The sequence below is a fragment of the Scyliorhinus canicula genome, chromosome 4, assembly GCF_902713615.1.
Source record: "Scyliorhinus canicula chromosome 4, sScyCan1.1, whole genome shotgun sequence".
Taxonomy (NCBI): Eukaryota; Metazoa; Chordata; class Chondrichthyes; order Carcharhiniformes; family Scyliorhinidae; genus Scyliorhinus; species Scyliorhinus canicula.
In genome coordinates, this window is record NC_052149.1 from 174050151 (window position 1) to 174062428 (window position 12278).

The 12278-nt window shown below is 52.2% G+C and overlaps 1 protein-coding gene across 9 annotated transcripts in view; it reads right to left on the minus strand.

Annotated features, from left to right (window-relative positions):
* LOC119965174 (E3 ubiquitin/ISG15 ligase TRIM25-like) overlaps nt 1-12278 on the minus strand; it is a 161701-nt gene that overhangs the window by 96150 nt on the left and 53273 nt on the right. For all 9 annotated transcript variants that reach the window (XM_038795570.1, XM_038795568.1, XM_038795565.1 and 6 more), the window contains one exon: nt 10719-10814. In XM_038795570.1, coding sequence (XP_038651498.1) covers nt 10719-10814 — 96 coding nt within the window. The remainder of the gene's footprint in view (nt 1-10718; nt 10815-12278) is intronic.

Sequence of the window (12278 nt, forward strand, 5' to 3'; positions counted from 1 at the left end):
GCTCTCCTTGTAACAACTCTGGAGTCCAGGTATCATCCTGGTAAATCTATGACGTCCTCCCTCCTTGGCCAGTATATTCTTCCTAAAGTGTGGTGCCCAGAACAACTCACAATACACAAAGGTGTGGTCTAGTAAGGGCATTATGTGACAAGCATGATTTCTTCCCCCTTGTATTCTAAGCCTCTGGATATAACAGTCCGTATTCCATGAGTCTTTTAAAATCATTTTTGTACCTGTTCATGTCAATTTTAATGATCTTTGGGCGCAATTCTCCGCTCTCACGCCGGTTCGGAGAATAGCGGGCCGCGCATATTTTCACGGCGACGCCGGTCCGACACCCTCCCACTATTCTCCGAACCCCGCACAAACTACACGTTGGCATTCCCGGCAAAGGCCTCGAAAGACCCCCCGACACGACCAGAAGCCCGACATATTGGCCCCCCGCTATTCTCCGGCCCGGATGGGCCGAAGTCCCGACGTCCTCACGCCATGTTTTCACGCCGGCCAACACACCTGCTTTTGAAGTTCGTCAACCAGTCGTGCTGGCTGACAAGAGCTTCGAGTAGGTGAGCGCACCGCTCAGCGCACTACTGGAGTCTGGCCACAACGGGGAAGGCATCCCCCCGAGAACGGGAGGGGGTCCAGAGCGGGGGGGAGTGGGGGAGACTGAGGGGGGAGTGGGGGAGACTGAGTGGGGAGTGGGGGAGACGGAGGGGGGAGTGGGGGAGACGGAGGGGGGAGTGGGGGAGACGGAGGGGGGAGTGGGGGAGACAGAGGGGGGTGGGAGTGGGGGGGTAGGGAGAGAGTCAGCGAGAGATTCGTTCAACCCCGTTACAAAATGTCTGCCACCATGCCATGGCTTGCCGGTCACGAGGACACGGCCGCTGGTTGCCCTGTGGCTTATGGCCACAGGCCACTGACGCACCGGTGAAGAGGACGTAGTTAACTGCCCGTTGGATGCAGAAAGTGACCAGGGGTTAGGCTGCCCGCGTGTCAGCAGCGCGACCAGGCCACCGGGACACACAGGTATCCCGTGGCAGGCGGCTGCCGAGGTGTAGACTAACCTCCGTCTAACATGTCCCGTTTCTCTGCCCCCCCACCGCCCTTCTGTAGGTTAGCACAATGTCTGCAAACAGAACGGCTATGTTCTGTGCAGTGGTTGGGGATGCTGCACTGCATTTGGAGATGGAGCAGCATCCACAGCCACAACCCGCAATGGATGCAGGGCCAGCTGCAGCAGCAGAGGGAAGGGCTGAGGAGTTGCCAGTCATCGAGCAGCATGGGGGGGGGGGGGGGGGGGGGGGGGGGGGGGGAGGAAGAGGAGGGGGAGGAGGAGAGAGTGAGGGTCGGCACCAGAGGCGACGACCAAGGCCGAGGGTGTACCGTGTCCGGATCTCTTTCCTAACAATGACGGACATCACCTGCAGGAGGAGACTCCGGCTGAGTAGGGGGACGGTGATACATATCTGTCACCTCGTGGCGCACCTCGCCCCACGTGGAACGGGGGAGGACACGCGATCCCGGTTGCCATCAAGGTGATGGTCGCTCTTAACTTCTATGCTACCGGCTCCTTCCAGTCTCCGAGCGGGGACATCTCCGGGATCTCCAGTCATCGGTGCACAGGTGCATCCGGGATGTGACCGACGCCCTCTATGCCATCGCTAACATCTACATCACCTTTCCCGAGGACCGAGCAACTCAAGACTCACGAGCTCATGGATTTGCCAGCATGGCCGGGATACCAATGGTGCAGAGGGCAATCGATTGTGTTCACGTCCCCATGTGCCCGCCTGCAGGGGACAGGGAGGTGTTCACAAACAGGAGGAGGACATACTCCATGAATATCCAGGTGGTATGCGACCCCCACATGACGTTCATGAACGTCTGTGCAAGGTTCCCAGGGAGTGTCCATGACTCCTACATACTGGCGCAGTCGTACATCCCTGCGATGTTTGAGGGACGTCCCCCCGGCTGAGGGGCTGGTTGCTAGGCGACAGGGGTTATCCGCTGAGGGACTGCACACCCGGCACCGAAGTTTCACCGCTCGTCAACCCCAGCGACACTCGGTCACCATCGCGATTCCTGTGGCTGTGGAACAATCACACGGTATTACAAGTAAGGTGGAACAGTGCGTTTAATGTTAACAATAATTTACAGGTGCCCTAGCCCCTACAACTAAACTGTGCCCTTCACCCGTGCCAACTTACTCAGTGTCTCTCTTTGTTGCCTTACGGGCCCTACCACTACGTCTAAGTGACTCCCCAGATGATACAGCAGGAGTGGAGGAGGATTGCTGCGAATCGCCCCCCTCGACTCGTTTCTCCTTGGCTAAGCGTTTCCTGGGGCGACCAGGCCTTGATGAGCCAGGCTGCTCTGCGGGCGTCTCGGATGACGTTGTGCCACCCTGCTCTGCATGCTGCCCACCCGATGCACCAGGTTGGGACAGGGGAAGGCCGAGAATTCCGGGACGTCCCGTGATGGAGTTAATGGGAAGAGCCCCGAAACCTCCTCCTCCCTCGGGGAGCCCGGTGGCCCCCGGGCTTCACTTTGGGACAGAGGTGCGAGCGGGGAGGTGCCCCATCGCGCCACCGACACCTGGCGCTGCCAGTCCTGGAGGCCTGCAATGATATCCACCAGGATCCGAAGGTTTGCAGAGACGGAGTCCAGGGAGTTAGACATTCCCGCCAGGGACTGTGCAATCTCAATCTGTGAGTGCACGACTCCATCCAGCACATGTGTCAGGCGGTTGATGCTCTCCGCGACTGACTGCTGGGACTGTGCTATCGACTGCTGGGACTGTGCCATGGCGTGCTGCGACTGGGCCATGACCTGCTGAGACTCGGCCATGGCCCGCAGGGCGCCGGCAATGTTGTGTTGGCTCTGGCGCATTGCTGCCTGTGAGAGGGCAACCCTGTCCAGGGCCGAGGATGACGCGTGCACATTAAATCCAACGCCTTGCATAACCTGACCCATTGCCTCCACCGCGGATGCCACCCGTGCGGTGTCAGCCTGTGTTGCTGCCATGAGCGGCACCACTCCCTGCTCGTGGACGCGGTTCGACTCCTCTAACAGCGTCTACAGAGTCTAGAAGGCAGCCCTCATCCCGTCATTGTGTCCCTGGGTTTCTTGATGCATCGGCTGTGCGGGTGGGTTGAGAAAGTCCAGGAACTCGGAAAACGGACTCCGCCAGTCCGGGCCCTCGGCTGCTCCGACCTCCACCTGCTGTACCTGCTCAGCTGTGATGTGTGACCCAGACTGTGACCCAGGAGCCTCATCACTAAATAGGCCAACCGGGGTGAGTGTCTCTGGGATGGTGGATGGTGTGGGAGATAGCTGTGCCGCAAGCTCGAGGTCGTCTTGGGTGGACGCCTCCTCTATGTCGTCGACCCGCTGAGAGGCCGCAGGACGTTCGTGGGCCATTTCTCTCTCTTGCTCTCTCGCCGCCCTCTGGGCGTCCGGCTCCACAGATTCGGTTGGGGAGGATGGGATTCCCCGCTGATCGGGCACCCTCTGTCGTGCGGCCCTGGGTGAGGTGGGGGCAGATGCCTGTGTCCGCCTGGAGGCAGACGGCCCTGGTCGTTCGGCATCACGTCCTAGGGAACAGAATGAAACGGGTTATTTAGAGACGCTCGGCCGGGCGCTGGACGGTCCCAGTGGGCAGGGTGTGAAGGGACAGAGGATGGGGGAGGTGTTCCAGTGGGCAGGGTGTGTGAAGGGACAGAGGATGGGGGAGGTGTCCAAGTGGGCAGGGTGTGAAGGGACAGAGGATTGGGGAGGTGTCCAAGTGGGCAGGGTGTGTGAAGGGACAGAGGATGGGGGAGGTGTCCAAGTGGGCAGGGTGTGTGAAGGGACAGAGGATGGGGGAGGTGTCCAAGTGGGCAGGGTGTGTGAAGGGACAGAGGATGGGGGAGGTGTCCAAGTGGGCAGGGTGTGTGAAGAGACAGAGGATGGGGGAGGTGTCCAAGTGGGCAGGGTGTGTGAAGGGACAGAGGATGGGGGAGGCGGCCAAGTGGGCAGGGTGTGTGAAGGGACAGAGGATGGGGGAGGTGTCCAAGTGGGCAGGGTGAGTGAAGGGACAGAGGATAGGGGAGGTGTTCCAGTGGGGAGGGTGTGTGAAGGGACAGAGGATGGGGGAGGTGTCCCAGTGGGCAGGGTGTGTGAAGGGACAGAGGATGGGGGAGGTGTCCAAGTGGGCAGGGTGTGTGAAGAGACAGAGGATGGGGGAGGTGTCCAAGTGGGCAGGATGTGTGAAGGGACAGAGAATGGGGGAGGCGGCCAAGTGGGCAGGGTGTGTGAAGGGACAGAGGATGGGGGAGGTGTCCAAGTGGAGGGTGTGTGAAGGGACAGAGGATGGGGGAGGTGTTCCAGTGGGCAGGGTGTGTGAAGGGACAGAGGATGGGGGAGGTGTCCCAGTGGGCAGGGTGTGTGAAGGGACAGAGGATGTGGGAGGTGTTCCAGTGGGCAGGGTGTGTGAAGGGACAGAGGATGGGGGAGGTGTCCAAGTGGGCAGGGTGTGTGAAGAGACAGAGGATGGGGGAGGTGTCCAAGTGGGCAGGATGTGTGAAGGGACAGAGGATGGGGGAGGCGGCCAAGTGGGCAGGGTGTGTGAAGGGACAGAGGATGGGGGAGGCGGCCAAGTGGGCAGGGTGTGTGAAGGGACAGAGGATGGGGGAGGCGGCCAAGTGGGCAGGGTGTGTGAAGGGACAGAGGATGGGGGAGGTGTCCAAGTGGAGGGTGTGTGAAGGGACAGAGGATGGGGGAGGTGTTCCAGTGGGCAGGGTGTGTGAAGGGACAGAGGATGGGGGAGGTGTCCCAGTGGGCAGGGTGTGTGAAGGGACAGAGGATGTGGGAGGTGTTCCAGTGGGCAGGGTGTGTGAAGGGACAGAGGATGGGGGGGGGGGGGGGGGTGTTTGTCATGCAGGGTTGTCTCACTTGTTGCAGCTCCGCCAACCTCGCATTGCGCGATCTCCCGGGTGGCAGATCCCCCAACAAGGTCCAGTGCCCTCTGCTCAAACGTGGTGAGGGGGTGCAGGATGGGCGAACCCCCTCCAGTCTTGTGCCGCTCACGAGTGTTGTGAGCGGACTTGGCCTGTTGGGGGAGGGTACATAGGTAGATCATTACAATACGGCAGGTATCAGCAGGCCGTTCAGATACTGGCACAGTTTGGGGGTCAAGTTGTAATAAGACCATTGCATCTCTCCACGGGGGCCAGAGCGCTGGGTCTGTGACTACTTTGTGAACCACCCTCAACTCACTCTGCCCCAATCCCCCTCCACCCCCCCGTGCCAGGGGGGGATAAGGTGGGTGATTAAGTAAAGGGGGGAGGGATTGTTGTGACCCGGGGCCACCCTCTTGGCACTTACCTTGGCAGCCCTGGTGAGGTCGTGCATCTTCTTCCGACATTGCTCTGCAGAGCGAGGGGTCTGCCCCACAGCACTGACGGCAGCAGCCACCTCACGATTGATTCGAGTAGCGTCTCCACGTCAGCCTCCACAAATCGTGGGGCTGCTCTCCTTTGCTCCGACATCCTGGCCTACAGTTTCTGTGCTCGCCCGCGCCTTTTTACGGTGTCGGGCGGCCTCACGTGGGCGTGTTTTCGTGTCGTCATCATGTTCCGGCGTCATCGCGCCCGTGATTGACGCGGCCCCGTTCCTAGCCCATTTCCCAGACGTGAATACATCGGGAAAGGGGCCATGTCGGGCCGGCATCATCGGGCACGTGATTGACGCGGCCCCGTTCCTAGCCCATTTCCCGGACGTGAATACGTCGGGAACGGGGCCGTGTCGGGCCGTCGCAAAAGTCAGCCGCTTTCCCGGCCGACTTCGCGATTTTCCGTGGGTGCGGAGAATCGCGCCCTACATATTTGGAACCCCCACCCCCGCACCCACCCCCAGGTCTCTTTGGACCTCCAGTGCTTGCAGCTTTCACCATTTCAAAAGTACTCTAGTCTATCATTTTTTATGTCTAAAGTGGAGGACCTCACATTTCCCAAATTGAAATCCATTTGCTACAATTTTGACCATTCACTTTTTGCTTTGTAATACAGAGCTTCCATCTGCACTTCTTACGATACAATATTGGGCAGAATTTTGTACTCTACAAAGAGTGCTGGCAGGGGCGAGAAATCAGGTGGCACAGCCAACGTTTCCCTCCAGATTCTCTGGCACTCTTGTGCACAGAAAATCTGTGGGCATGATTTTTGCCATCACGCAGGCAGAGTGCTGCTGGAACTGGCAACGCTAGCTTTCCAAAGATCAAAGACACGATCTGCGTGAAAACAACTCCACCAGCCACAACCCATGGATACTAGCGCACAACCGAGGAATATCCCTCTCCGCCCCCGCCATGGGCATTTTGTAGGACATGCTATTTCTATCCTGCTAATTAGTAATTATCCCTAATTGTCCTTATGCCTTTTCATCTTGATTTCCAAACCTGGTCGATAATTTTCCTACAATAAAATCTATTTTCATAATTCATAAAGATTTTCCTGTCCACTATTTCAGTCATCTCTTCAAAGCAAAAATCAGCTTGTTTAATCAAGCATGACCTAATCTTTACAAACACGGGATTAAAGCAAATTACTGTGGATGCTGGAATCTGAAACCAAAGAGAAAATGCTGGAAAATCTCAGCATTTGGACTTTAAGCATTAGCTCTTTTCTCTCCCTACAGATGCTGCCAGACCAGCTGAGATTTTCCAGCATGTTCTCTTTGGCTTTACAAACACATGCTGGCTCAGGAGATCAGCTCAGGACTTTAGGTTCTCAATTGCGGACCAATAATATTTTGACAATGTTAGGGTAACTGATCTATAATTCTCTACCTTCCCTCTCTCACCTTTCTTAAATAATGGATTTGGAAGCAGGGGATGGGACAGATTGTTGACTTGAAAAAGTAGTGAGCAGACAGGGGTGGAGTTTACTACTGTAGCAGGAAAGTACAATGAATTATAATGAGGATGAGGGGAATTTTTGTGCCTTCCCGTTTGGCGAATTTAGTGGTGGTGAGGCAGTTAATCAAGTTGGGGACCGTGGAATCTTGTCACCTCCACCCCAATTAAGTCCATGGCATGAAGGCCTATGGACGGCCTTCCAACCCTGCCGTCAATTGAGCGCCTTATGTGGCCCACTTAATTGATAAGGGTCTCATCTCACTACCACTGGTACTGGGATGCATGTAATAAGGGAATATCAGTGCTCATGGGTGATTTTAATCTGCACATAGATTGGGCAAATCAAATTAGTCACAATACCATAGAGGAGGAATTCCTGGAGTGTATACGGGATGTTTTTCTTGACCAATATGTGGAGGAACCAACTAGAGAGCAGGCCATCTTAGACTGGGTACTGTGTAATGAGAAGGGAATTATTGTCAATTTGGTTGTGCGAGCCCCTTTGGGAATGAGCGACCATAACATGATAGAATTTTTTATCAAGATGGAGAGTGAAATAGTTGATTCGGAGACTAGGATGCTGAATCTAAATAAAGGAAACTATGAAGATATGAGGCATGAGTTGGTCTTGATAGATTGGGGAGAGTTACTTAAAGGGATGACAGTAGATAGACAATGGCAAGCATTCAAGGAATGCATGGGTAACTGCAGCAACTGTTCAGTCCTGTCTGGCACAAAAGCAAAATGGGTAAGAGGGCCAATCCATGGCTTACAGAGGAAATTAAAAACAGTATTCGATCCAAGGAAGAGGCATACAGATTGGCCAAGAAAAATAATAGGTCTGAGGATTGGGTGCAGCAAAGAAGGACTAAGGGATTGATTAAGAAGGGGAAAATACAGTACAAAAGTAAGCTTGCACGGAACATAAAGACTGACTCTAAGAGTTTCTATAGATACGAGAAGAGAAAGAGATTGGGAAAGACAAATGTAGGCCCCCTACAGACAGAAGCAGGTGAAACATATAATAAGGGACAAAGAAATGGCTGAACAATTGAATACATACTTTGGTTCTGTCTTCACAAAAGAGGACATAAATCATATACCAGAAATGTTGGAGAATGAAAGGTTTAGTGAGAGTGACGAACTGAGGGAGATCAATATTAGTAGAGAACTGGTGCTGAGAAAATTGGTGGGATTGAAGGTGGATAAATCCCCAGGGCCTGATAATCAGCATCCCAGAGTGGTTAAGGAGGTGGCTCTGGAAATAGTGGATGCATTGGTGGTCACCTTCTGGGATTTTATAGAAAATAGAATAGCCTCTGCAGATTGGAGGGTAGCTAATGTCACTCCAATATTCAAAAAGGGAGGGAGAGAGAACAGGGAATTATAGACGAGTAAGCCTAACATTGGTAGTGGGGAAAATTCTTGAATCCATTCGCAAGAACTTTATAGTGGAACATTTAGAAAGCAGTGGCAGGATCAGTCAGAGTCAGTATGGATTTATGAAGAGGAAATCGTGCTTGATAAATCTGTTGGAATTCTTTGAAGATGTAACTGATACAGTTGACAAGGGGGAGCCAGTTGATGTGGTATATTTGGACTTTCAGAAGGCGTTTAACAAAGTCTCACATAAGAGATTATTGTGCAAGATTAAAGCTCATGGGATTGGGGGAAGTGCATTGAGCTGGATAGAAAACCAGTTGGCAGAGAGGAAACAAAGAGTAGGAATTAATGGGTCCTTTTCAAATTGGCAGGCAGTAACTAATGAAAAACTGAAAATCGCTATTGTCACGAGTAGGCTTCAATGAAGTTACTGTGAAAAGCCCCTAGTCGCCACATTCCGGCACCTGTCTGGGTAGGCTGGTACGGGAATCGAACCGTGCTGCTGGCCTGCTTGCTCTGCTTTAAAAGCCAGCGATTTAGCTGAGTGAGCTACAGGGATCGATGCTGGGACCCAAGCTATTCACAATATATATTAATGATTTGGATGAGGGAACAAAATGTAACATCCCACGGTTTGCATATGATACCAAGCTGGGTGGGAGGGTGAACTGTGACGAGGATACAGAGATCCTACAGCATGATCTGGACAGGTTGGGTGAGTGGGCAAATCAATGGCAGATGCAGTATAATTTGGATAAGTGTGAGGTTATTCACTTTGGAAGCAAAAACAAGAAGGCAGATTATTACCTTAACGGTTGTAAATTGGGAGCGGGGAGTGTGCAGCGGGGTCCTGGGTATCCTTGTGCACCAGTCGCTGAAGTTAAGCATGCAGGTGCAGCAGGTGGTAAAGAAGGCTAATGGTATGTTGGCATTAATTGCGAGAGGCTTCGCGTACAGGAGCAGGGATGTATTGTTTCAATTATACAGGGCATTGGTGAGGCCACACCTAGAATATTGTGTGCAGTTTTGTCTCCTTTTCTGAGGAAGGATGTTCTTGTTGCTGAAGGAGTGCAGCTAAGGTTTACCAGACTGATTCCAGGGATGGCGGGACTGTCTTATGAGGAGAGATTGACTAGGTTAGCATTGTTCCCGCTGGAGTTCAGAAGATTGACGGGGGTCTCATAGAGACTATAAACATCTAACAGGACTAGACAGGATAGATGCAGGGAAGATGTTCCGATGGTGGGTGTGTCTAGAACCAGGGGTCACAGTCTGAGAGTTCAGGGTAAACCATTTAGGACAGAGATGAGGAGACATTTCTTCATCCAGAGAGTGGTGAACCTGTGGAAATCATTACCACAGGTAACAGTTGATGCTAAAACACTGGATATATTCAAGAGGCAGCTAGATATCGCTGGGGTGAATGGGATCAAAGGTAATGGATAGAAAGCAGGATTAGGCTATTGAGTTGGATGATCAGCCATGATCGTGATAAATGGCAAAGCAGGCTCAAAGGGCCAAAAGGCCTCCTCCTGCTCCTATCTTCTATGTATGTACCTATATATTAACCCAGTAGTAAGTGGGGGCTCCACATGTGAGAGCATGACAAGCAAACCTGGGCTTGGAAGTGGTGTGCAGGGGGAGGGGGGTGAGTGGGAGGAGATAACTCATTCAAATCCACTCAGTGCCTGATCAAGGGACCTGGCATTGGGAAGTTGGTTCCACTGAGAAACCCTGCTTTTGCTGCTGACCCACCTCCTCACCCTTCCCCCGTGACCCCGATCCGTCCAGCACTCATCTCTGGCCTGGGATCCAGTGACGATCCTTGGCTTCAGTTGGGTGTTGTACTGGCAGCAGGCAACACCTCCTGCAGACACTTTGTTTAATAGAGCTGCTGGCCTTCGATTGTCCCGCAACTCTCAGCAGGCCGGACACCACAGAATCACAGACATATTACGGCACAGAAGGAAGCTATTCTGCCCTGTCCTGGTTCCCTGGGAAACACCCACCACTAGCCTGACAAGTGCCTGAATAGAATAAGATGCGATGAACCTTCTGGAAAAAAGGCAATGTGAGGCTCTCCCTGGTCTTCCAGCCATTAGCCAAGGCCCCTGTCACCTTCGCTGGATTGCATTCAAAAGATGGAGTTGGGAATAGAGTAACTAAATTATATCCTCCTCACCCATCGCGTTTAGTTAAATAACAAAAAAATGACCATTTTAGCTCTTTGTGGTTTTCTTCATTGGATTTAAATTAAGCATTATTCCTTTTGTGTATATCAAAGCTAGGAATGTGAATTATGCTGAAGATCCGAAACAAGTCAACAAGGCTCCTGTACATAGGCATTTAAGTGACACTCAACATAATTTGTGTGAAGCAACAGGCAAGTAATGTCAAAAATCAGTTGGATATTTTCAGAATAAGCGATTATCACAGATACCTTTAAGTTCATTTCTGTTCCTTGCAGTTCTTTAGTAGCTTCCTCTAAAGCTGCTCTGCAGCTCTGCAGCTTTTCCAGTTTTTCAGAAAGGCTGGCCTGTTGAGACGATTTTTATAGTAACGCGTGTTACAATATATAACATAGAAAATAGAACAGTACTGCACAGAACAGGCCCTTTGGCCCTCAATGTTGTGCCGAGCTTTGTCCGAAACCAAGATAAAGCTATCCCACTCCCTGTCATTCTGGTGTGCTCCATGTGCCTATCCGATAACCGCTTGAAAGTTCCTAAAGTGTCCGACTCCACTATCACAGCAGGCAGTCCATTCCACACTCTAACCACTCTCTGAGTAAAGAACCTACCTCAGACATCCCTCCTATATCTCCCCCCCAAACCTTACAGTTATGACCTCTTCTAACAGCTACATCCACCCGAAGAAATATTCTCTGAACGTCCACTCTATCCATCCCCCTCATCATCTTATAAACCTCTATTAAGTTTCCTCTCATCCTCCTCCACTCCAATGAGAAAAGCCCCGGCTCCCTCAACCTTTCCTCATAAGACCTACCCTCCAATCCAGGCAGCATCCTGGTAAATCTCCTTTGCACCCTTTCCAATGCTTCCACATCCTTCCTATAATGAGGTGATCAGAACTGCACACAACACTCCAAATGTGGTCTCACCAGGGTCCTGTACAGTTGCAGCATAACCCCACGGCTCTTAAACCCAAGCCCCCTGTTAATAAACGCTAACACACTATAGGCATTCTTCACGGCTCTATCCACTTTTCGGCCCAGCTCTGCATCCTATTAATGTCTCTTTGCAGCCTACAACAGCCCTCCACCTCATCCACTTCTCCACCAATCTTGGTGTCATCAGCAAAATTACTGACCCACCCTTCAGCCCCCTCCTCCAAGTCATTTATAAAAATCACAAATAGCAGAGGACCCAGCACTGATCCCTGTGGTACACCACTGGTAACTGGTCTCCAGTCTGAAAAGTTTACATCCACAACCACCCTCTGCCTTCTATGTGATAGCCAGTTACTTATCCAATTGGCCAAATTTCCCTCTATCCCACACCTCCTTACTTTCTTCATGAGCCGACCATGGGGAACCTTCTCAAACGCCTTACTGAAATCCATGTATACGACATCACATGCTCTACCTTCATCTACACACTTAGTTACCTCCTCAAAGAATTCAATCAAATTTGTGAGGCAAGACTTACCCTTCACAAATCCGTGTTGACTATCCCAGATTAAGCTGCATCTTTCCAAATGGTCATTAATCCTATCCCTCAGGACCCTTTACGTTAACTTACCGACCACCGAAGTAAGACTAACCAGCCTATAATTACTAGGGTCATTCCTATTCCCTTTCTTGAACAGAGGAACAACATTTGCCACTCTGCAGTCCTCTGGCACTATCCCAGTGGACAGTGAGGACACAAAGATTAAAGCCAAAGGCTCTGCAATCTCATCCCTTGCCTCCCAAAGAATTCTAGGATATATCCCGTCTGGCCCAGGGGACTTGTCGACCTTCAGGTTTTTCAAAATTGCT